The sequence below is a fragment of the Erythranthe guttata genome, chromosome 9 (genome assembly GCF_056151865.1).
Source record: "Erythranthe guttata isolate IM_541 chromosome 9, IM_541, whole genome shotgun sequence".
Classification (NCBI taxonomy): domain Eukaryota; kingdom Viridiplantae; phylum Streptophyta; class Magnoliopsida; order Lamiales; family Phrymaceae; genus Erythranthe; species Erythranthe guttata.
In genome coordinates, this window is record NC_142541.1 from 2,430,850 (window position 1) to 2,454,417 (window position 23,568).

Below are 23,568 nucleotides of genomic sequence, written 5' to 3' on the forward strand. Positions count from 1 at the left end.
TTCGATTCTGGATTGAAGGATTTCAAATTTGTGATATTTTCCTATAATACCCTTTTAATATCCTATAATACCCGTATTTATTAATAAAAGAAAAAAATAAAAAGACAAAAGGACACAAGACAACAAATAATATGAGATCACAAAACCTCAACATTTAAAACCCTCGAAAATAAATATGGAGTTGATAGACATCAAAATGAAAGATTTTATGGTAGGATAGCCATGGGAGTATGCATTAATTTGTGTTTATTAATTAGGTAACCCTTTTTGTTCGTTTTTTATTTTTTTTCCGCACAAACAAGTATCGACATTTGCATGTCGATTTTTGTCGCAAAAATCGACATCTACGTGTTGATAATATTGCCAAACGAAAAGGAAAACAACCAAATATCGTCATCTTAGTGTCGAAAAGAATAGCATGAATTCGATTCCAAGGTGTCGTTTTTTTTTTTTAAATTGACATGTCAAAAATTTATCCTCAAAATCGACATGCAAATGTCGACAAACCATCCAAAAAATGAACTTTGCATGTCGATTTTCTGGGTCGATAGTTAAAAAAAAAAAATCATTATATCCTTAAATCGTCGATTTTTCAACATAATGACACTAGTACCTCCTCAATGGAGACTTCTAAATGACATTTTGACAAAAAACTTTGAAAAAAAAATCGATTGTTACAAAAAACTCTTTCGAATTTTTACAATCTTTTAAGATTTCGAAAACCTTAATTGTCGAAGGTTTGGTTAGGGCGTCGGAGTTGGACGGTTTGCTCCGATGACTATGAAAAATTGCTCGGCGGCAGGTTTTGATCCGACGGTGGAGGGTTTTGCTGTGCCTAGTCTTGCAATGTTTTTTTATTTTCATTACATATTTTTGTTTTGCAAAAATAACTTGTCTTTCATTCTTGCAACAACGAAACTAAGAGAAATATAATTAATAGGCATATTAGTCATTTCTATTTTTTCTCTTAGAAAAATAGTGTTTTCTTTTGTGGTCTTCCACTTAGTGGAACAATGCACCTATATGGTTGGCTGCGGGTTCCTTCATTACCAAAAAAAAAAAAAAAGTATTTCGAATAGCTTGCGACATAAGAAAAATCTCAAAAGAAAAGTTTCTTCACTTTATTTATATAAATATAAATATATCCAAACCAGTTGGCATGAAAATATGATTTGGAAAGTAACACTCAATTTTAATTCATAACTTTTCTAAGGCAAACCCATAAGCAAACATGATGGATGTTTCCCCTATAAAAAGCATACATAATAGCCCTAATTTATATATTAATTTAAGTATTTATATTTACATATATTATTATAATATATCTCTTCTTTTACCAAATCACTACAACTTTGCCAGGCTATAAAGAAGAGTCAATATGAAGAATTTTTTAAAAAAGGCCCTTTTCAATTTTCATCATAATCTCCAATTTATTAATCAACCCTATTCTTTTTGCTCCCTTTTTCAACACCATCTTCCTTTTTCCTATTCATTCTTGTTGGAAAAATGAGGTGTATAGCTAGGGTCGCTAGTATATCGGACAGATCGGATCGAAGTTAATACTCTTGAAAAAACTCTAATTTTTTTCGGAAATGAAAAACTAGCTTCAATTTTGTTCCAAAAGTTCGGAAAAATTGAAAATCTGAATTTCGAAAATTGGAATGAAAACAACTTATTACAAAAATCGGAAAAGTTGGAATGGGAATCGGCGGAATTCAGAAATACATAATAATATTGATATTTTAAGTATGATATTCAATAAGAGAAAATCGGATTGAAAATCGAAATCTCACATACATTCGTATTCTGATCCATATAATTTCGGAAAATTTTCGCTTGATTGTCGTCTACTAGGGTTCGATTTAACCGGAGTTTATCAATCTTTATATGTTCAAATGATGATATATTTAAAAATGACATATGTAAGATTCAAGATTGTGATGTGAACTGCTATTTAAGAAGTTTGATTCTTTCCTACTCACCTCATCCAATATAGACCTTACCTACTCAATTAACTAACCTCATATTTCTAAATCCCAACTAATAAAACGAAACTTCATTTTACTTTGGGCAAATGACGGCCACCTCCCGAGTTACGTTCAAATTACAAAACCCCCTCATGTTTGGGTAATTACAACCACCCTTCAACTATGTAATATCCTTACGAAAAGATCCCTTCATAGGTAAATTTTTGGATGTTAATTCGATAAAACCGAACCGAAATTTTGGTATGCCAACATTTCATACCGTTAATCGAACTAAATATACAATTTGGTTCGGTAAATAACCGAATTACATAAATTTTATGTAAAAATATTTAAAAGGAGGGGTGATTGTAATTACCCAAACAATAGGGGCATTTTCATAATTTAGCCATACCTTAGGGGGTGGCTGTAATTTCCCTTTTATTTTTATTGAGAACAAAACACTCTCCAAGAAAAAAAAATATATATGTTTTGTATAAATTTATTCAAAATTCGATCGAAGCATCCACTCGTCGATAAGCTTTTAAGAAGGTGTTTGGTTAAGCTTATAAGTTGAAGTGTTTGATAATTTAAAAAAAAAAATAAGTTTGTTGGAGAATGTTTAAGATTTTTTTTAAGAAAAAACAGATACCCACCTTATTATTTAAGTATAGTGAGTAAAAATAACCTTTAAATTTATTATCAAGACACTTTAAAAATTAATTTAAAAAATAAAACGTAAGAGTTTATCAAAACAACTCATCAGTTGTTTAAAATAACCTTAACCAAACGGGCTTTAAGTTGGACCACATTATTTTTTTGCTTAATATCGTGCATAAAATAAAAAATGCAACTAATGTAATGCTAAGGCTTAATTCCACTTTGCACCCTTGAAATATACCATTTTGGCACTTTGCACCCTCGAAAAATAATAATAGCACTTTGCACCCTCAAAACACAATAAATCATTCACAATGCACCCTCAATTGAATAATAAAGGCAATTTTATTTTTCATTGGTGTTTTTCTTTTCGGGGTACAAAATAAAAAAAAAATTGTTGTTTTCTTGAACCTCAAACCTAATTTCGAGCGGACAAAGTGCGAAAAAATAAAAATTACACCGGATTATTTAAAAAAAACTACATTATCTTACAAAAGAAAAATAAAAAAATAATATTTTATCACTAAATTATTCGATTGTGGATCTTTTATGTCACTGTTTGTAAAATATTAGGTGAAAATATTTGGAAGAAAAAATAATTTTCAGATAACTTGATAACGTAATAGCTGAATGATTTTTTTTTCGTAAAATATTTTATTTTGATAAAACAATATAATTTTTAAATATGTTGATGGAATGTATTTTTATTTTTGAACTTTATAGTTTCAAAATGATTGATGAATAAAAAAAATATTTGACATTTGGCATCCTAAAAAAATATCACTACAAATATTAAATTTATATTTTTTAGCTTTAAAAAATCATTTGGGGTGCATTATGCATGATTTATTGTATTTCGAGGGTGCAAAGTGCTATTAATTTATTTCGAGGGTGCAAAGTGCCAAAATGGTATATTTCAAGGGTGCAAAGTGGAATTAAGCCTAATGCTAATTGTTAATATTGATAAAATCAACATATATTTTGGATTGCTTCAAATATGTAGTGTTGGGTTGAAATGATTTTTAATAAATGACCAAACCTAATTCAAATACCAAGTCTTTCAAATACCAAGTCTTTCAAATACATGTATTTAATTGAAATGATTTTCATAAATCTATCTTACTTCAGGGGCTGGATGTAATTTATTCTTAGTTTTTGGCAAATTGCAATCACCTCCACAAAGTAAAGTGTACATACAAAAAGAACCTTTAATTTTGAGAAATTACATCAAGCGCCCTATATTTTGTAAATATCTTACGTCCAATATCCTACAAAAGGGGTTTAATATAAGAAATCTATAAATTACGTGGGAATAGATATAATTATGAAAAAATGATGCGTCTTTTTTGTAGATCAACCTTACCTCAGGGGGCTGGTTGTAATTTACGATTTTTTTTTTTAATAACCCAGCTTGCACGACTAAGATTTAGTTTGATCAACAAGATTCTTGAATTGGTCGACAAAAGAAAAACAAGATTCTTGAATAAAAAACTTTTATACATTATAAAGCAATTAGATTAATATATATTTTTAGGGTCAATCTCTCTGTTCTAATCTTCAGCAATTGTTCACAATTAAAGATAATGATTTTTTTAAATTTTTTCTAAATTTTTTTCATTCTATATTATATATAATGACGATTTTATGGTTGACTCAACCAACCGCGTGAGGACTAATGATGAAAGGACAGCCTAATTGAAATTGTAGATGAATTATCGTTTAATGTTTCAACAAATATATTAAATATTAAGAAAAGTAAAATAAATAAATATAAATCCTAATTTTAGATCCTTCCATCTAATTTATGGGTCTATGAGATGCTACATCTGACGAAAACGCACCGGATGATTTTACAGTATAGATTTATACAAATAACAATTCACGTCTAAGAACACATGCATATATGTGTTATATTATGTATAGATAATGATAAGAAATCATCTCGTATATTTCACCGAGTCTAATTTATCGATTTCTTAGTACCCCTTTTTGCGATAAACAATGTATTATCAAAATTTTAGAATAACACACACACACAATATATATATATATATATATATATATATATATATATATATATATATATATATATATATATATATATATATATTTTGTGTGTGTGTGTGTGAGAGTTTGGGAAAATTTTGTTTTTATTGAATGATGTGAAAAAATATGTTACTAAAATGAAAGTGAAACAAAAATAAAGGATCAAAATGGAATTTACAATTAGGTGGGGTGCTATAGACTAAATAGTGTGACCAACAAAAGTGTAATTGGTTAACAACCTCATTCAACCACTAATTCCATTTTTTGTGAATTCCTAACCTTTCAATACAACTACTATTATTAACTAGTACTTCACCCGTGCGTTGCACGGATATGAGTTTCAAAATGAGAAAAATAATAATATTTAAACGATTATCTTTTTATAACAACACCAATTGAAATAAAACAAAATGGAAGGAAATAAAAAAATATCTCTTAATTCAGAGTTGTAACATATAAAATTCAATTAAATATTACAAAGAAAAATACGCGAATGGCGCAAATCACGATATGAAGATTAAGTAAAATAATTTAAAACATATGGTATAACTCTATTTCATGGAATGCAATCTACTACACTATGTGAATCCTCTGCAAAATAACTAACTTAACAACAAACACAGTAGCATAGAGGTAGCACAATAGATACTCAAATAACCTGCAAGTTTATCACTAACAACATTCAATTAGTGATGCACATTACTCAAACAACAACACAACTTATAAATATTGCAAAAGAGATAAGATGTATACGCCAATACCAATAATAATACCAATATTGATATCCATATTGATACTAATCCTGATACTAATACTAATACTAATACTAATACTAATACTAATACTAATACTAATACTAATACTAATACTAATACTAATACTAATACTAATATTAATACTAATAACAATACTAATAATAATACTAATATTGATAGTAATAATAATAGTACTATTGATATTAATATTGATACTAATACTAATACCGATACTCGTACTAATACGGGTACTCATACTGATACTAATTCTAATCATAATATCAATACTAATACTAATACTAATACTAATACTAATACTAATACTAATACTAATACTAATACTAATACTAATACTAATACTAATACTAATACTAATACTAATACTAATGCTAATACTAAAACTAATACTAATACTAAGACTAATACTAATACTAATACTAATACTAATACTAATACTAATACTAATACTACCAATACTAATACTAATACTTACTGATATTGATACTGATACTGATACTGATACTGATAGTGATATTGATACTGACACTGATACTGATACCGATACTGATGTTAATACTGATACTGATGTTGATAGTCATATTGATACTCATGGTAATATTAATATTAATTATAATACTATTACTAATACTGATATTCATACTAATACTGATACTAATATTGTTACTCATACTGATACTGATGCTGATAAAAATACTAATACTAATACTAATACTAATATTATACTAATAATACTGATACTAATATTAATATTGATATTGATACTGAAATTGATATTCATATTGATTTTGATACTGAAACTGATACCGATACTGATATTGATACTGATACTGTATTTTTTTATGATACTGGTACTGATATCGATACTAATACTTATACGGATATTTATACTGATATTAATACTATTACTAATAGTAATATTAATACTAATATTGATACTAATACTATTACTAATACTAATATAAATGTTAAAACTAATTATAATGCTAATGATACGTATACATATATTGATACTGATACCGATACCGACTGATACTGATATTGTTATTGTTATTGTTACTGATACTGATACTGATATTAATACTGATACTAATACTGATACTGATACTGATACTGATATTGATACCGATACTGATACTGATACTGATACTGATACTGATACTGATACTGATATCGATACTAATAATGTACTGATACTGGTACTGACATTGGTACTGATACATGTTGTGGTACTAATACTGATACTTATACTGATACCGAACATAATATTGATACGAATACTTACGCTTATGTTAATACTAATATTTGTACTAATACTAATACTAATACTGATACTAATACTAATACTAATACTAATACTAATACTAATACTAATACTAATACTAATACTAATACTAATACCAATACTAATAGTAATACTAATACCAATACTACTACTAATACTAATATTAATACTAATATTATTATTAATACTATTACTAATACTAATATGTTAATATTGTTAATGTTAATGCTAATACTAATTTTGATGCTAATGCTAATCTAGATATGCTAATTATTATGCTAATGCTAATTATGATTGTAATTCTAACATTATCCAAATCCTTATCGTATTCGTAATTCTATTCATAACACTAATAATAGTTCTAATCGTAATCCTAACCATAATCTTATTCCTAACGCTAATCATAAGCCTAATAATTTTAATACTAATAATGTTAATGCTAATCCTAATGTTAATTCTAATTCTAATTTTAATTATAATTCTAATCCCAATCCTAATACTAATGCATGTCACTACTTATCGTACTAAGCATAATCATAATCTTAATTATAATCTAATACTAATATTAATCATAATTCTAATATTATATTAATCCTAATTACAATCTGAAACCTATTTCTAGTATTAATACTAATGCTAATTCAAATAATCTTAATTATAATTTATAATACTAATATTAATCACAAATTCTGATTTTGCAACAATTTTTTTTTGCAATGATATATTATTTAGTATAAAAAAAATTATATTCAATCTTGAACCTTTATATCAAATTTCTTAGGTGTGGCAGTTGAACCATAAAAAACACATATGAATATGTTAGAAATTAATATTTAATTATATTATCAAACTGACATTAAAATTATTTAAAATATTATAAGGGTATAAGTAAGCGTTAAGACGTAAAAGAACAATAATCATTGTTAATAAGATAAATTATGAAAATTCTCTTGAACTTAGGTGAAATTACAGAAAACACCCCCACTTATCGGTGATTATACCAAACCCCCCTGATGTTTGTTTCTGTCTTACACGACCCCCTTATGGTGTGATTTTTTTACGGAATCTTTTTTATTCCATGTAATGTCCCAAAAAATATGGAGTCCACCATTGCAGACGTGACATTTCTTTTATAGTACTTTTTAAACTAAAAAGTTACCCTCAGGGTTGTCATGGTAATAATAAAAAATTGTGAAAGTGTTATTTAAGAAGAATAAAGATTTCGTGTAAAGTTCACCTGAGGGTAATTTTTGTCTTTAAAAATTACCATAAAGAAATGTCGTGTGTGCAGGGTATAATAAGCATTATTGGAATATTCCACGTAATAATCCTTGAAAATCATACCATAAGGGGGTCGATGTAAGACGGAAACAAACATTAGGGGAATTATTAATATAAACTATTTACGGCAAGAGCATTCGAGTGGGATTATTAAATAAGCTATCAAAACATTTAACCACTATTTTTATACTCTAAGATAGTAATTTTTAATTCTAATAGAGTTATGAATTGAGGTATTTTGACATTTCATCTTTCAAAATGTAAAAAATACATTATGCAATCATGCAGAATAAAATATCAAACATGAGTTATGAATTTAACCACCTCAGTGTCCATTTAGAAAATAACATGTCGCAATTAGATATATTTAATTAACAACTATTTAATACCTATGGTTGAAGAAAATACATTTAGATAAATATCAAAACAAAATATTAAATAGCACATAAATATTTGCGAACTCATTTTGATACTTTTGGGTTGGAGTTGGTGTAGATATTTACTTCATTATATTTATTAGAATTATAATAAAATGCTTATTAGTGGAATACAATATATAATATATACAATCATTATACATTTTAAACAAAACAATTGATATTCTTAATGTTAGCCATTAAATAAAGTGGATAAACAAATTTAATTCCAAAGATTTAGAATTATTATATTTTGAAATATATAAAATCAATTCGTTTTTTTATGAATTGATTAAACTTAACTTAGGTTATTCAATTTATTAGTATAATCATAATAAAATTTGTATTTTAATTAGTATATAATTAAAAAGGTTAAATCAATCGTAAAGTTTATTGTCACTGGAATCAGTGAAGAAAAAATAATTATTTAAATAATAACATGAAATTTATGTATTATAATTTTCAATATGGTAAATAATTGGGAGTACATTACTCTACACATGGAATAACAAATAGTGTCAATTTTCGCAAGATAGTAAATTCAAACATGTATCTTTCTTTTTTACAGATAATATTAATATATAATATTAAATTAGTAAAAAAATACATATTCTCTGGTCATGTTCATGTAAAATGTATAATATCAAATAATTTATTCTGCAATATGTTTTTTTAATATAAATCCAATTTTATGAATTAAAATTTAAAAAAATTCGTAACACCGCCAATCATGCAATTATAATAAGGGAAGATTTTAAATCGAATTTAACTAAATTCAAATTAAATTAATTATAAAATTAAATTCAAAAATAAATTTATTTAGGGTTTCCAAGAAAGTTGATATATTTAGAGCATTTTATAAATGGTAGGATATAAATAGATAAATAAAATAATTAAATATATTTAATTACGTTTAATTTTGGAAAATGATGACATGTTTTTTGATGATTTATTTCCACCAATCAATTCGCCACTTGGGATGAAATTGAGGACATGTCATCAATTAAAATTGCCAAATGTCAAGCAATTAGCTATGCAATTCAACTTTTATATATTATATAGATTATTATATAAATTTAATATATAATTTATTTATTTATTATGAATTGGAGTCATAAAGAACTAACAACTTTATTAAAAGATAGTTATATTATATAATACCTAATTCAATCTAATAAGTAAGGATTAATGGTTCGTACTTAGGTCTTGATTGTCTACTCTTTACATTATATTTTTTGAGCAAATTATTTAAAAGTTAATTACTTTATACTTAGGTCTTGATTGTCTACTCTTTACATTATATTTTTTGAGCAAATTATTTAAAAGTTAATTACTTTATACTTAGGAGACGTTTTGTTTTAGGGTTAAATATAAATTGCACCCATACACCATCACAATTGCCGCATACCCTAAGTACTACAAAATGCGATAAAGTGGCCCCTCAATTTAACGGTCAACCGTCAAATCTCTAACACTCTTAGTTTATGTAGTGTAGTTACCTTTTTACCCTTACATTTATATAATATAAATGTGCAATTTTTTTTTACTTTATTAAGTAGCACTTCAATTGCATCGACGAGCGGTTCTAGAAAAATATGCATGTAGTATTTGTATTTTAAAAACGAAATGCATGAGCTTTGAGAATTAGAATTACGAGAAACATTTTAAATCGAGATTTTTTTAGCTGAAAATGAAATTATAAAATTTTAGAAATTTAAAAAGAATTTGAAAATATTATCCAAAATAAAAGAAATTAATAAATTCTGGGTGAAATTTTTAGGCTGAGAACAAAATTGCAAAATTTCATATATTTAAAAGGATATTATAAATAATTTTCAGAATATAATTTTTTTCCTTCAGAAAATATGGGTGAAATTTTTAGATTGTGGAAAATAAAATTAAGGAAGATACATGAATTTTTTTTGGAGTAAATTGACCGAGAGAAAAAAGTGATATACACCTTTGATACATAATTAGAGGGGTATATTCGTCCGAAATTATTCAACATCTAATGCAATGGTCAAACAAGTTTGAAAAATAATGAATTCTTTAACATGGCTTGACGACGAGGGCCATATTGTCACATTTTATAGTAACATGTGAGAATAGTAAATTCTATACGGGTGCAATTTGTTTTCAACCTTTATTTTTACTTAAACTCTTTATTTAAATGTCGTATCTAAAAACAGTTTTTTTAATTATAATCTTTGTATTGAAATGCAAAGGACAAATGTGCCCTTTACTTTTTTTTATGTCCTATATTATTTAATATTAATAATACCATCTCTCTAGATGAGAAATTGAGAATAAAATACTAAGTCATAAAATTTGTCTTTGAACCAATCATGCAATTCGTTGGTAGGTGTCATTATTTGGATGACTTGGTAATCAAAGCCACCAAGCAAAAATGATTATTTATTTTGTATGTACAACCATTTTTTTTACTATTGTTATTAATTTATTATATATATAATAGTTAATTGATTTATTATATAGATAATACATAATACTCATATTTCTTTGTGGCAACACAAATAACATTGTTGACATTGGATACTTCCAACACAAGAAAAAGTCATCACCATCATATGTAATTCACATTTATAAGTTTTCAAAAGCGAGTCGAACTTCATATCTTATCGAATCAACACACTATATTCAATCATTTTATTATTATTTTATTATTTAGTAATTGTACTGAATATACAGTCGGGATCAACCATATTCTATTGACGTAGTGAATTATTAATTTACCTTATTCAATCGTTTAGTTATATCTTAATTTCTAGCAATTTGAATATATAGTTGGATCAGCCAAATTCTATTAATCTATCGAAAATACTAACTGTAGCACGTTTTCTTCAAATTGGGACCGCTAAAAAATTATTTAAAGAAGATTATTAATTTACCGAGGATGTATTTTATAGTGAAAAGATTAATTATAGCAAGTAGAAATTAATCAATTAAAAAAAGAAAAATAAAATAAAAAGTATTGATAAATAAATAATTAAAGAAACGACATTTATTTTTTCAAATACCAAATAGTCTTTCCATATTGACCCCGCCTTCTCCAATTTTCAGAACTCCCAACATGCTTTTTTCCTCCGCCACCAACCACCACCGCCACCGCCACTGACGGCGGCGCAACTAAGCCCCTCCACTTAGAATTTCTCGTGACGAACACCATTTTCACACCATGGGAAACTGCAACGTCTGCTTTAGACCTTCGGAAAGCGAGCCGTCAACTCCCATACGACAACAACCACCACCACCCAGAAAAAAACCGCCGCCGCGCGAGCGCTACCCAAACCCTTACGGCAACTCGCCCACCCCGATCCGCGTGCTGAAGGACTTCTTACCCAGGACCAGAATCTCCGACAAGTACATCCTCGGCCGGGAGCTCGGCCGCGGCGAGTTCGGGGTGACCTACCTCTGCACGGACCGCGAGACGCGCGAGGCGCTCGCGTGCAAGTCAATCTCGAAGAAGAAGCTCCGCACGGCGATCGACATCGAGGACGTCCGCCGCGAGGTCGCCATCATGTCCAGCCTGCCGGACCACCCCAGCGTCGTGAAGCTACGCGCCACCTACGAGGACAACGAGGCCGTCCACCTGGTCATGGAGCTCTGCGAGGGCGGCGAGCTCTTCGACAGGATAGTGGCGCGTGGCCACTACAGCGAGAGGGCGGCCGCCGGCGTCGCCAGGACCGTCGCCGAGGTGGTGAGGATGTGCCACCACCACGGCGTTATGCATCGGGATTTGAAGCCGGAGAACTTCTTATTCGCTAATAAGAAGGAGAGCTCCGCCCTCAAAGTCATCGATTTTGGCCTCTCTGTATTTTTCAAGCCTGGTAAAATTCAATTTGGGGATTTCATTTCAATTAGGTTTCATTTCAATTTCAATTTCATTTCAATTTCATTTCAACTTCATTTCAAACTCTTAATTAGGGGAAAAATTCTCTGAGATTGTGGGAAGCCCATACTATATGGCACCAGAGGTACTGAAGAGAAATTACGGACCCGAAGTCGATATCTGGAGCGCCGGCGTAATCCTCTACATCTTATTGTGCGGTGTTCCCCCCTTTTGGGCAGGTATATATATCTGTATATATCTATGTATCTATATTTGTTCAGTTATTGTGCTATTTACGAAATCGAACCTTTTGACTGAGTTTTAATGAAAACTGATTCAGAAACGGAGCAAGGCGTTGCACTAGCAATATTAAGAGGATCGATCGATTTCAAGAGGGAGCCGTGGCCTCAAGTTTCGGAAAGTGCGAAAAGTCTCGTTCGGCAAATGTTGGATACGGACCCGAAAAAGCGTTTGACAGCCCAACAAGTTCTTGGTGAGTTTTGTATTAATGATTTATGGAAAGTATTGATAAAGTGAGAGAGCATGTGGCTACCTTTTTTCTTACAAATGATGATGGGCAACATGGTGATGAAGGAAAAGGGTTGCATCGAGCATGCAGAGTTGTGTATTATTTTACGAGTTTAGTTTGTCGAAAGCAGACGGTATTTGGGCCAGCTACTTTATTTTTCGCATAAGCAATAATTAAATGGAAAAAGTTGTTAACTGAAAAGCTTCAAGTATGTGTTAGCATTTACAGATATGCTACTTTTTCGATTTTATAAGATAAAAAGTGTGCTAGTTTTATAGATTAATTGAGTAAATTACGACCACCCCGAGGTAAGGTTATTATGAAAAGACCCCTCTTGTTTGGGTAATTACAATTACCTCCCTCAATTATGAATCTGTTTACATGTCCACCCTTATGGTGTCAAATTCAACAGAATCATCTCGATTCCGTGGAATATTCTCTAGTTTTTACTCGTTTTGTTCGAAGATGCAGTTTCTAATACAACACAATATGATATTTACAAGTTAAGAGACACATCTTATGATCATCTTATTTCGAAATGTGGTGCTGGAATGGATAAAACGGATACAAACTGGAGAATATTCCACATAATCTAGAACATTCCACTAAATTTGATCCCATAAGAGTAGACGTGTAAGAAGATTCATAGTTGAGAGGAGTGGTTGTAATTACCCAAACATGAGGGTTTTTTTCATAATTTTACCTTACCTCATGGGGATGGCCGTAATTTACCCTTTATTTATTTTATTTCGCAACTCTGTTAATCTTCCTATTAATTTTAGAAACATATACCTAATCCATACAGTTTTGTGCTTCTTAAGTGTCCTGCATTTTATTTATTTAAGAAAATGAATAAAATCTTCGGTATATTTTCCTACATTTCCTTTAAAAAGAATTTTAATTGTAAGAAAAGAATCCACCAAGTGGTTCCTTCTTGTTCACATGAACTTCTTAACATGGCGGCTTATCGTTTAGTTCTTTATTTATTTATTTTTATTCTAAAAGTGAAGGTTATTGAGAGCATAAACCCCACAAACGGAGATAAAAAAAACCGTGCTCATTTTTGCAATGCGACGGTTTATGCAAAGCTGTAAACGTAATTTTTCACTTTGTCTTTGTCAGATCACCCGTGGATACAACATGCAAAGAAGGCTTCAAATGTTCCACTAGGCGACGTTGTCAGGGCAAGGCTCAAGCAGTTTTCCGGCATGAATAAATTCAAGAAGAAAGCATTGCGAGTAAGCATTACTATTTAGCTATAGTAGGTGGTGGGCCCCACAGATAGGTATAAGATTGTTATCTTATTTTGTATTTTAATGATTTTTTTTTTCTGCAAATAAATAAAATAGGTTATAGCGGAACATTTATCGGTTGAAGAGGTCGAGGTAATGAGAGACATGTTTGCTTTGATGGATACTGATAATGACGGGAAGGTAACATACGAAGAACTTAAAACTGGTCTTCGGAAAGTCGGTTCCCAGCTGGCTGAGCCCGAGATTAAGTTGCTGATGGATGTGGTAAATATCAATCCTCCATTAAAAAAAAAATCCAATTTAATTTCTGCTCTGATGCTCTTATTACATTATCCTATGTTTACGAAATTGTAGTACAGACTAAAGCCATCGCTGAATAGTACACATAATATTCCAATTCTCGACTACCAAATTTCTTTCGAAGTTCCATTCACTTGCTTTATTATGTCCAAATGATTAAATTTTACCGGTAGTAAACTATGATTAAATACGAGGGTCAACTTTTATCTTTAGGACTCGTTTGGTTGGGGAGATTAGCTGTGATTAGCCAAATAATTGGATTTTGTTAGATGTTTGGTATACCTAATAACTTCCCGGATCGACCCGATAATATTATGCTATCATGGATCATGGGGGGATATTATAACATGTCGAGAATCTCTCAACCTTGTAAAAAAGAAAATGAATTTCTTGTGATATTTGTGCAACTATTCTTTGGTGGGATGCCTCTAAGATCAAGACTATCAATTGCTTATTTCAAGACTTGTTCAAATGTATGATTTAACAGGCTGATGTTGATGGAAACGGAGTGTTGGACTATGGGGAGTTTGTTGCAGTTACAATACACTTGCAAAGGATGGAGAACGACGAGCATTTCCGGAGAGCGTTTATGTTCTTCGACAAAGACGGGAGTGGATATATCGAACTCGACGAACTAAGAGAGGCTTTAGTAGACGAATCTGGCGAAACTGATGTTGATGTAATAAACAACATCGTGCGAGAGGTCGACACAGACAAGGTTTGTCCGAATACCTTTTCCAAATTTGCGTAGAGGGTAGTAATACACACGCACGCACGCATGCACGCACACATGCACAATCACACACGTTTGTGGCAATTAGCTAATTGGCACAAAATGGACCAGTAATTGTCATCGTCATCATTGGATTAACTCATTCATGTTTCCCATGAGCAAAAAAGAAAAAAAAAAAAGGGATACTTTTTACCCCCTTCCCATTTTAATTGTCGTTTTGAGTTGTTGCGCTTATATTAAGAAACTCGAGTAATATGCGTAGATTATAGCAAAAAAAATAAATAGGAATTCACTAAAATACCCTTGTCATTAATTGCTTGTCAACTAATTATATTTCAATTAATTAAGAGTGATAGAAGGGCAAAATTGGAAATAGTGCAATTAAATGCTTCATCGGAATTCTAAAGTGATGAATAATATGGGAAGGATGGAGTATTTTCTAAGGGGCATGCTAAATCCCACACTAAAATTTACTAAATCCCACACATAATTTAAAAAAAATTCTCTCTCTACTCAAAGTCTCTCTAATTTCTCTCTAAAATGATTTTATTCAACTCACTCAAATTCATTAATTTTTTACGTGAATAATCATAAAAAATGAGTTCCGTTTTATTTAATATTTATTCAATTTCATTAAGCCTTTTTAAATATTCAAATTTATATCAATTCAAATATTTTCCTTAAATTCCAACTTTATTTTAGTTTGAACGTGTGAATTTTTTGTCAAATTCGAATTTGGAAAGCTAGGGATGTTTTTAGTGTGTGATTTTGTGAAAAAAATTAGGGAAAAAGAAGAAGGGTGGGAAAGGAGAAGAGAAGATTTTGGAGAGAGAAATATTTTTAGTTACGTGTATGATTTGGTGAAAATAGTGTTGGATTTAGCATTTCAGATTTTCTAATGCCATTGGAAATTAAAAAAAGAAGTGCATACATTTTCCAAAATTGCATAGAGCAGTAGTAAAACTCACACACACACACACACACACACACACACACACACAGGCACATACACATTTGTGGAATTAGCTAAGTTGCACAAACTCATTCAATTTATCTGTGAGCAAAAAGAACGACAGGTTTTATTTCCTAATTCCCTTTGGAAACCAAAAAAACTGCATGCATTTTCCAAAATTGCATATAAAAACTTACCATAAATTTTGAAATTTGATGTGCAGGATGGTCGAATTAGTTTCGATGAATTTGTTGGGATGATGAAAACTGGAACGGACTGGAGAAAGGCGTCGAGGCAATATTCAAGAGAGAGGTTCAAGAGTTTGAGCCTCAATCTAATGAAAGATGGCTCTCTTCAGCTACACGATGGCTTCACCGGTAAATCTGTTGTCGTTTAAATAATTTCATGACTAAAAAAAAAAAGTTACTATCTGCTATTTCTTGATAGACGAAGCTTCTGAGTTTGCGGTATTCTTGGTTCACATTCGTGGGATTTATTGGCTGTTTTCGAACAACAAAGGAATGGGATTTTCGGGATGATGGTTGGTATATGAAAAGTTTTTATTTTTATTTTTTGTTCATAGGATATTCAATAGGTGTAGCTTTTTTTTCTTCATGTTTTGTGTTTGCATCCTCTTGTATATTTTTTTTTTTGTGGTAACTATATATACTTTATTGTTTTTGTTATGTAAATTTGCCTTCTTAACCCATAATGGATGTCAAAGTTGAATTTGTTGATTGGAAGTGTGATTCTCTTGAAATTATATTCATCATTTTTATTTAAAAGTACCAAGTTCTTTTATTTTATTTTTTATTTAGTATGATAAGTTATTCAGCAAAATACATGACGAGTTCGAATTGAATTACAGAATTAGACCATGTTTGATAAGAGTACTGAATACTGAATGTTGAATACATCAATGAACGGTGAAAATACGTGTGTCTGAATATTGCATCCCGATCGTTTAAGCTTGTTTTGATAATTGAGAACTAATTGTATACGAATAATGTAATTTGACTATATTAATCCTCATGATTAGGTATGTAAATGAGTTGAGATGGCTCGTGAGCTCGGTGAGCCGGCTCGACAAAAGCTCCAACTCGAATTCATGAGCTCGAGCTTTCTAACGAGTCGAGCCAGAGCTCATCTTTAATTGTTCGTGTCCTCGCGAGTTGGTTGACGAGTTTTTTTTTCTTTTCTTTTTTTAAATTTAATTTTTTAAAATATAATTAATATAGAATAAATAATAAATTCTTGGGTAAATTACAAACACCCCCCTGAGGTATGGTTAAATTATAAAAACCCCCCTCTTGTTTGGATAATTACATCTACCCCCCTCAACTATGATTTTTTCTTACCTTTATGGTGCCAAATTCAATATAGTCATCTAGATTCCGTGAAATGTGCTCTAGTTTGTACTCTTTGTGTAAAAAATACAGTTTTCGATGCACCACAAACTGATATATACAAGCTAAAAATCACATATTATGGTCATCTTGCTTCATAATGTAGAGTTTGAATGGGATAAAACGGGTACAAAAGTGATAATATTCCATATAATCTCGAAGATTCCACTAAATTTGATGAGTTGAGGGGGGTGGTTGTAATTATCCAAACAAGAGGGGTGTTTTTGAAATTTGGTCATACCTCAGGGGGTGTTTGTAATTTACCCTAAATTCTTATAAGTAATTAAATAAATAAATTACAAGAGTCATTTTTTTTTTGATTGTTTTGAATTATAATTTATATAATAAATTTCTAATAATATTAATTAAAAAAAATACACGAAATAACTTAGGCTCGAGTTCAGAAAAACAATACTCAAAGAGCTCGAACTCGTCAAAACTACCAAGCTCCACTCGAGTTCGGCTCGTTTACACCCCTACCCGTGATTGTTGAACATATATTTATTTTCTAACTAAATTATGAATAATATTTACTAAAATATTTAACTATGACCATTGTAATTATTGTATTATATTTATTTCAATTATTCCATTATTATTATTATTAAGATGAAAATGGGGAATGAAATAAGGTGATAATAATAATTCCGAAAGATACGGGCCCACTAAATCCTACACACAACCCCACCTTCTCCCTCCTTCCCAATCTCACCTCGTCACCACCTTCCTTCCTTGTTGAACCCCAATTTTTCTACTGCTCTCAATCTCAATCTCCTCCGTTCTTCCCACTCACAGGAGTAAATAAAAATAAAAACCCCAATTTCAACAATCGGAATCGGAACCGAGATATGGGGATTGATTACTACAACATCCTGAAAGTGAACCGCAACGCCAGCGACGAAGACTTGAAGAAAGCCTACCGCCGCCTCGCCATGATCTGGCATCCCGACAAGAACGCCAACAAGCTTGAGGCCGAGTCCAAATTCAAGCAGATTTCCGAAGCCTACGATGTACTCAGCGACCCTCAGAAGCGCCAGATCTACGATCTCTACGGCGAAGAGGGCCTCAAATCGGGCCAATTCCCCCCTCCCCCTCGCAGCTCTCGCGCCACCGCCCACAACCAGAGCTTCTACTACAACAACCACCAGCAGCATCCCAACCCTAATTTCCGATTCAATCCCAGGAATGCCGACGATATTTACGCCGAGATTTTTGGGGAGAGCAGTAACGGGAACGCCGCCGCTGGTAATAGTGCTAGCAGCAGCAGTAATGGAGCCGCCCGGAAAGATGGGTATTTCAGGAGCACCACGATGAACGGCGGTGGAGCTAGAGAATTTCCCGGCGGCGGCGGATCATCCAGGAAGGCGGCGCCGGTGGAGAACGCGCTCATGTGTAGCTTGGAGGAATTGTATGGTGGCTCTACTCGGAAGATGAAGATTTCCAGGAATGTAATTGATTCTCATGGGTATGTATACAGTTTACTGATTTTAAATTTCCGTTTATTAAATCCGATCATTCAATTTTTTTTGGGATAATTATTTGCTTGTTTACTGTTTTACTCTAGGGTTCTTGATTTTGGGTTCACCCCCCCACCCCCAATTCTGGTTCTTTGTTTTTTGAGCAGTTGACTTTCTTTGAAGATACAATTACTTAATACAATTGCATGTATACATGTTTGAAAGAAGACGTGCAATTTTTCTTTTTAAATTAAATATTTGAGTGGCCTCTCATTATCCACCATGTATGTGAAGTCTGTGCTGTGAAATATACTTGCTTTCTGGTTGACCATTGACTAGTCAAAATCAATTTGTTGCACCACTTTCTGTGGTTTTCTAGTTAAGATGAAATCTATCTGGATTTCGTATTGCTCATATAGTTTCCGGTGGATCGGTTCTTGACGTACTTGCAATCATTCTTGCTCTTTTATTTGCGTAGAGGTGGAGAGTATTAATACATGATTGTGGGACTGAAAAAAACTGGAACTTTTATATATAATGAATTTGTCTGAGCTTATGGCCTTGTTCGTTAGAATGATAAATAGCTTAAGTCTCCCATTATGCAGTTTCATACACTTAGACCCTTGGAAATTGTAATAGTTGCCTGTTTGTATGCATTTGCATTGTATTATATGATTCTCCTAAAGGAGATGGCTATGACTTTTGTACTCGTTCAACGATGTTCGAACAAGTTATAAACGGATCCTTTGATCAGAGCCAATAATACCTTTTGCATTTGGTGCTATGAAATTGCTGATATCTGTGGCACTTCAGAAAATTGGTGTTTGTCTTAAAATTTGAGGTACAAGTAGTTCAAGAATCGAGAATATGAAATAGTGGCAATTTCTTCAGTAGGGAACTGGATGATTATTGGTCTATAATAAAATAATGTGTAAAAGGTTTTTCCTTTAGTTGAAATTTATAACTTTATAACGCTTCGGCTTGTGTATGAGTGTGGAAGTGGTCGACCAGTGCAACAAGTCTACTGACGTGTTGAAACTGTCAATGAACTTATCAATCTACTGTCGGGTTACAGATCACATGTTCTGTGTAAATATGAAAATTGGTTGAATTCTGCTTTTATTGATAAAATGCCTTTAATGACTGAAATTGAAATCGAATTGCATGACTTTTGATTTGGATTTTGTTCAAGTGTTTTTGAAGTGATTTGTGAAAAGAGCACCATTTCCTGCATGAACTACTTTTACCTTCTGTAATACTAAAGCGTTGGATATGTTCACAGTCACATCGAGGAATGTAAACAGCCACTCAAAATATTATGCTACGTATGAACTTTTGCTCGGAAAACAAAGAACTAACATTTCAAGTTTGTGGATTTTTATTTTGCTTCCAATGAAGTTGCGCATCTTTCTGCAAAACTGTGGTACCAATTAATTAGTTGATCGAACCACGTTTCCAATTAAATCTTGTATCTGTTTCAGTTATGTTTGTATATTGCACGCAAGCATTTAGGAAGTCATGTTCGCTCAATGTAAAGGCGTGCATTGAAGAGGCCATGGTGACTTTGTTTTTGTCTAGTAATATTCTATGGTCTCGAAACTTACGAGTTTAGTTCACTGTCCAGTTGCTAGATGCATTGGTTTTATGTTAAAATGTCCGAGTGGCGAGTACGATATAAATAATAGTACAAATTTAGATACATAGTAGGAGACGGTATCCGAATCTTTAAATACATAATGTTTAACAATTAACATCTCCTCAAGCGTGTCGTTCTGCTTATGATTTATTTCCTGGAGTTCTATAGACCAAATTAAGCAGCTTTTATAGACATTATGAACCGAGCACTTCTCCACAGGTTGGTGTAAGACTCAAAATTTTATCTAAAAGTATAGATTTGCATATTTAAATTGAGTTAGTAAATTATATATTTGCTTCGTTTCATTTTGGTTGAATGATCGACTTTTGGTCTCTGTTGAATATTGGCAATTGCCTAGGAAGACGGGTTTACTTGAAATAATATCAAATGTATTTACTGGATTGTGGTTATTGAGATATGTAAACACGCGTTTCTGCATAAGTGAACCGAGTACCTATTTCTAAGGAACCTATCCGAGTAAAATGTATGCGAGGGCTGATAATTTATGCCGTAATTATGTGCTAAGTCATGTTGGAATATGCTGCTTTTCTAATATATTTTGTTTCTTCAAAGTAACTCTTACAATGGATATATACCGAATTTCCTTAGGGCACGTTCCGTTTGGTTGATAAAGTGTGAGAGACTATATAATCCGACTTTATCACGTGTTTTGGTTTCCCTTACTAGCGCCTTGAATAGATGAAGAGCCCGGTATCTAATCATCGAGCTAATTGGTTATTTGTCCAGGGTGGGACTGAAAAAACCCCAACATTTTCTAATGACTATTGTATCTATATTTACCTTTTTCACATGCAATCGCATTAACCGAACATGCATCCGTGGATTGATTATCTTTCGACATGTATCTAATTATAAGTGTTTATTGGGTTTCTTGATTTTACTACGATTCTTTAAAGATGTTTTATATTGCAGCAAGCTTCGAGTTTTGGAGGAGATATTAACTATCGACATAAAACCCGGTTGGAAAAAGGGCACAAAAATCACATTCCCAGAAAAGGGCAATGAAGAGCCAGGTGTCATTCCAGCAGATCTCATTTTCGTGGTCGATGAAAAACCACACCCTATTTACACTCGAGATGGTAATGATTTATTGGTCAAGCAGGAAATTACACTCCTCGAATCTCTTACCGGAAAGACTTTAGAGCTTACCACATTAGACGGCAGAAACATTACGGTACCTTTGACCGAGATTATTAAACCTGGTCACGAAATTGCTGTCCCTAATGAAGGAATGCCCGTCTCAAAAGAACCTCGGAAAAAGGGTACCCTAAGAATCCAAATTGACGTCAGGTACCCTAAGAGGCTCACCGATTCGCAAAAATATGATTTGAGGAGGGTTTTGGGAGGGAATTCTTGATTTTTTACGCGTAGATAATATGCAATATTCGGGTGTATATATGAAATATTCTTGCTATTCGAATTGCGATGAATATATAAGAAAAGACTGTTCGGCGATACGCTAAGCTAAATCATATATTTATATGGGGCTTACTTGAGATTTTCTTTTTGGTTTTAGCTAAATCAGAATTTTAGTATACTACTTGTAAGGTAGAGAAGATAATTTTTGTTGATGAACAAGTTTTTTGAGTTTTTCTTTGATTGGGAAATTGTCCATCTTAATATTAATAAATATATTATTTTTAATGTATTTATTTATTATTTATTTTGTGATTGATGATATAAAATTGCCTTTGGTTGGGTGGGGTATATATCAAATAAAGGCTCTATTCTGTCTTTCTTGAAATTTCGCGAAGAGTAAATTAAAGACACCCCTTGAGGTAATGTTAAAATTACGAGGTAATTAAAACATTCTCTCAACTATAAATTTTATTACATTGTTTATCCATGTGGTGTCAAATTTAGGGAAATCTTCAAGATTATGTGAAATATTCTCCAAGTTGTGCTCGTTTTACCCTATTCGAGCTCCACGTTTTGAAACAAGATGATCATAAAATGTGTCTCTTGGCTTGTAAATATTAGATTGTGGTGCATCATAAACTGCATTTTTGCATAAAATGAGTACAAACTAATAACATTCTACGGAATCTAGAAGATTATGTTGAATTTATTGCCATAAGAGCAGATGCGTAATAAAATTTATAGTTGAACGAATAGTTGTAATTACCCAAATAAAAAGAAGTTTTTGTAATTTGATCTTTAACTCTTTCACTAATTGAGGTCAAAAACAAATTTCAGTTGGTAGTTGAGAAATGGTGATATAGGTAACCTAAACATGTAAAAATCACTACTCACACCAAAATTAGTTAAAAGCTTTTGCAGTATCAAGAACAAGTAATAATTTGAAATATAAGACATTTTCCTAATTGTAATAACATTTGGTTGACCAACTCTTCACTCTCTTTATAATTTTCTTCTAAAAAAATAAAAATAAATAAATCTTAATAATATACTTTTATTATGAATAAGGGAAAAGTAGAAATAGTGAATTGGCCAGATTTGTGCAAGACAATAGACATGAATAGATGGTTGAACCAACCCTCACTTGCAAGAATTAATACATGGTTTTTTTTATGTTTTGTCTTTGTGTTTTTTTTTTTTCGGTAACGAAGGAATCTGCAACCAACTATATATATGCACTGAGTAAACTTACATTCTTGTATAATAGCTTGTAAACCATAAGAGAGACGTAAACCACGCTTGACTAAGTATGTATGACAAACTCGACCTAGCAACTATTGACAAGATAATTTGAACATGGATCATTTGACACGGGCCCACTTACTCTAACCAGTAGATCATCATTTACGGGATTATAAAACACAGCTTCTTTTATGCATCACACATGGCGCAATAAATGTAGCATATTCAATAAATTAGGCGCGATACGGTACCAACTACCAAGAGAAGTTAGTTTATTTTAGTTTTTATTTATTTATTATTATTTATTTATTTTGAAATAAGTTATAGATCACAATATGATCTGAAATTAATATGAGCAATCAATTTGAGTAGCCAAAAAAATAATGCAATTCTAAAAAGAGAAAA

General features: G+C 31.4%; 2 protein-coding genes across 3 annotated transcripts; both read left to right on the forward strand.

Annotated features, from left to right (window-relative positions):
• Positions 1 to 11,370: 11,370 nt before the first annotated feature.
• Positions 11,371 to 16,827, forward strand: LOC105959805 (calcium-dependent protein kinase 10). Of its 2 annotated transcripts, XM_012983961.2 has the most exons (8): positions 11,371 to 12,273; positions 12,371 to 12,514; positions 12,616 to 12,768; positions 13,927 to 14,042; positions 14,154 to 14,321; positions 14,845 to 15,075; positions 16,266 to 16,419; positions 16,490 to 16,827. In XM_012983961.2, the coding sequence occupies exons 1-8, from the start codon at positions 11,622 to 11,624 to the stop codon at positions 16,579 to 16,581; spliced, it is 1,710 nt and encodes a 569-aa protein (XP_012839415.2). In that variant the 5' UTR covers positions 11,371 to 11,621; the 3' UTR covers positions 16,582 to 16,827. The 2 variants fall into 2 exon arrangements, with proteins under 2 accessions (XP_012839415.2, XP_088679641.1); XM_088823515.1 differs by having other exon boundaries at positions 16,266 to 16,578.
• Positions 16,828 to 18,127: 1,300 nt separating this feature from the next.
• On the forward strand, positions 18,128 to 22,210 carry LOC105959804 (uncharacterized). The gene is made up of 2 exons (XM_012983960.2): positions 18,128 to 18,913; positions 21,475 to 22,210. The coding sequence occupies exons 1-2, from the start codon at positions 18,297 to 18,299 to the stop codon at positions 21,917 to 21,919; spliced, it is 1,062 nt and encodes a 353-aa protein (XP_012839414.2). The 5' UTR covers positions 18,128 to 18,296; the 3' UTR covers positions 21,920 to 22,210.
• Positions 22,211 to 23,568: the final 1,358 nt, after the last annotated feature.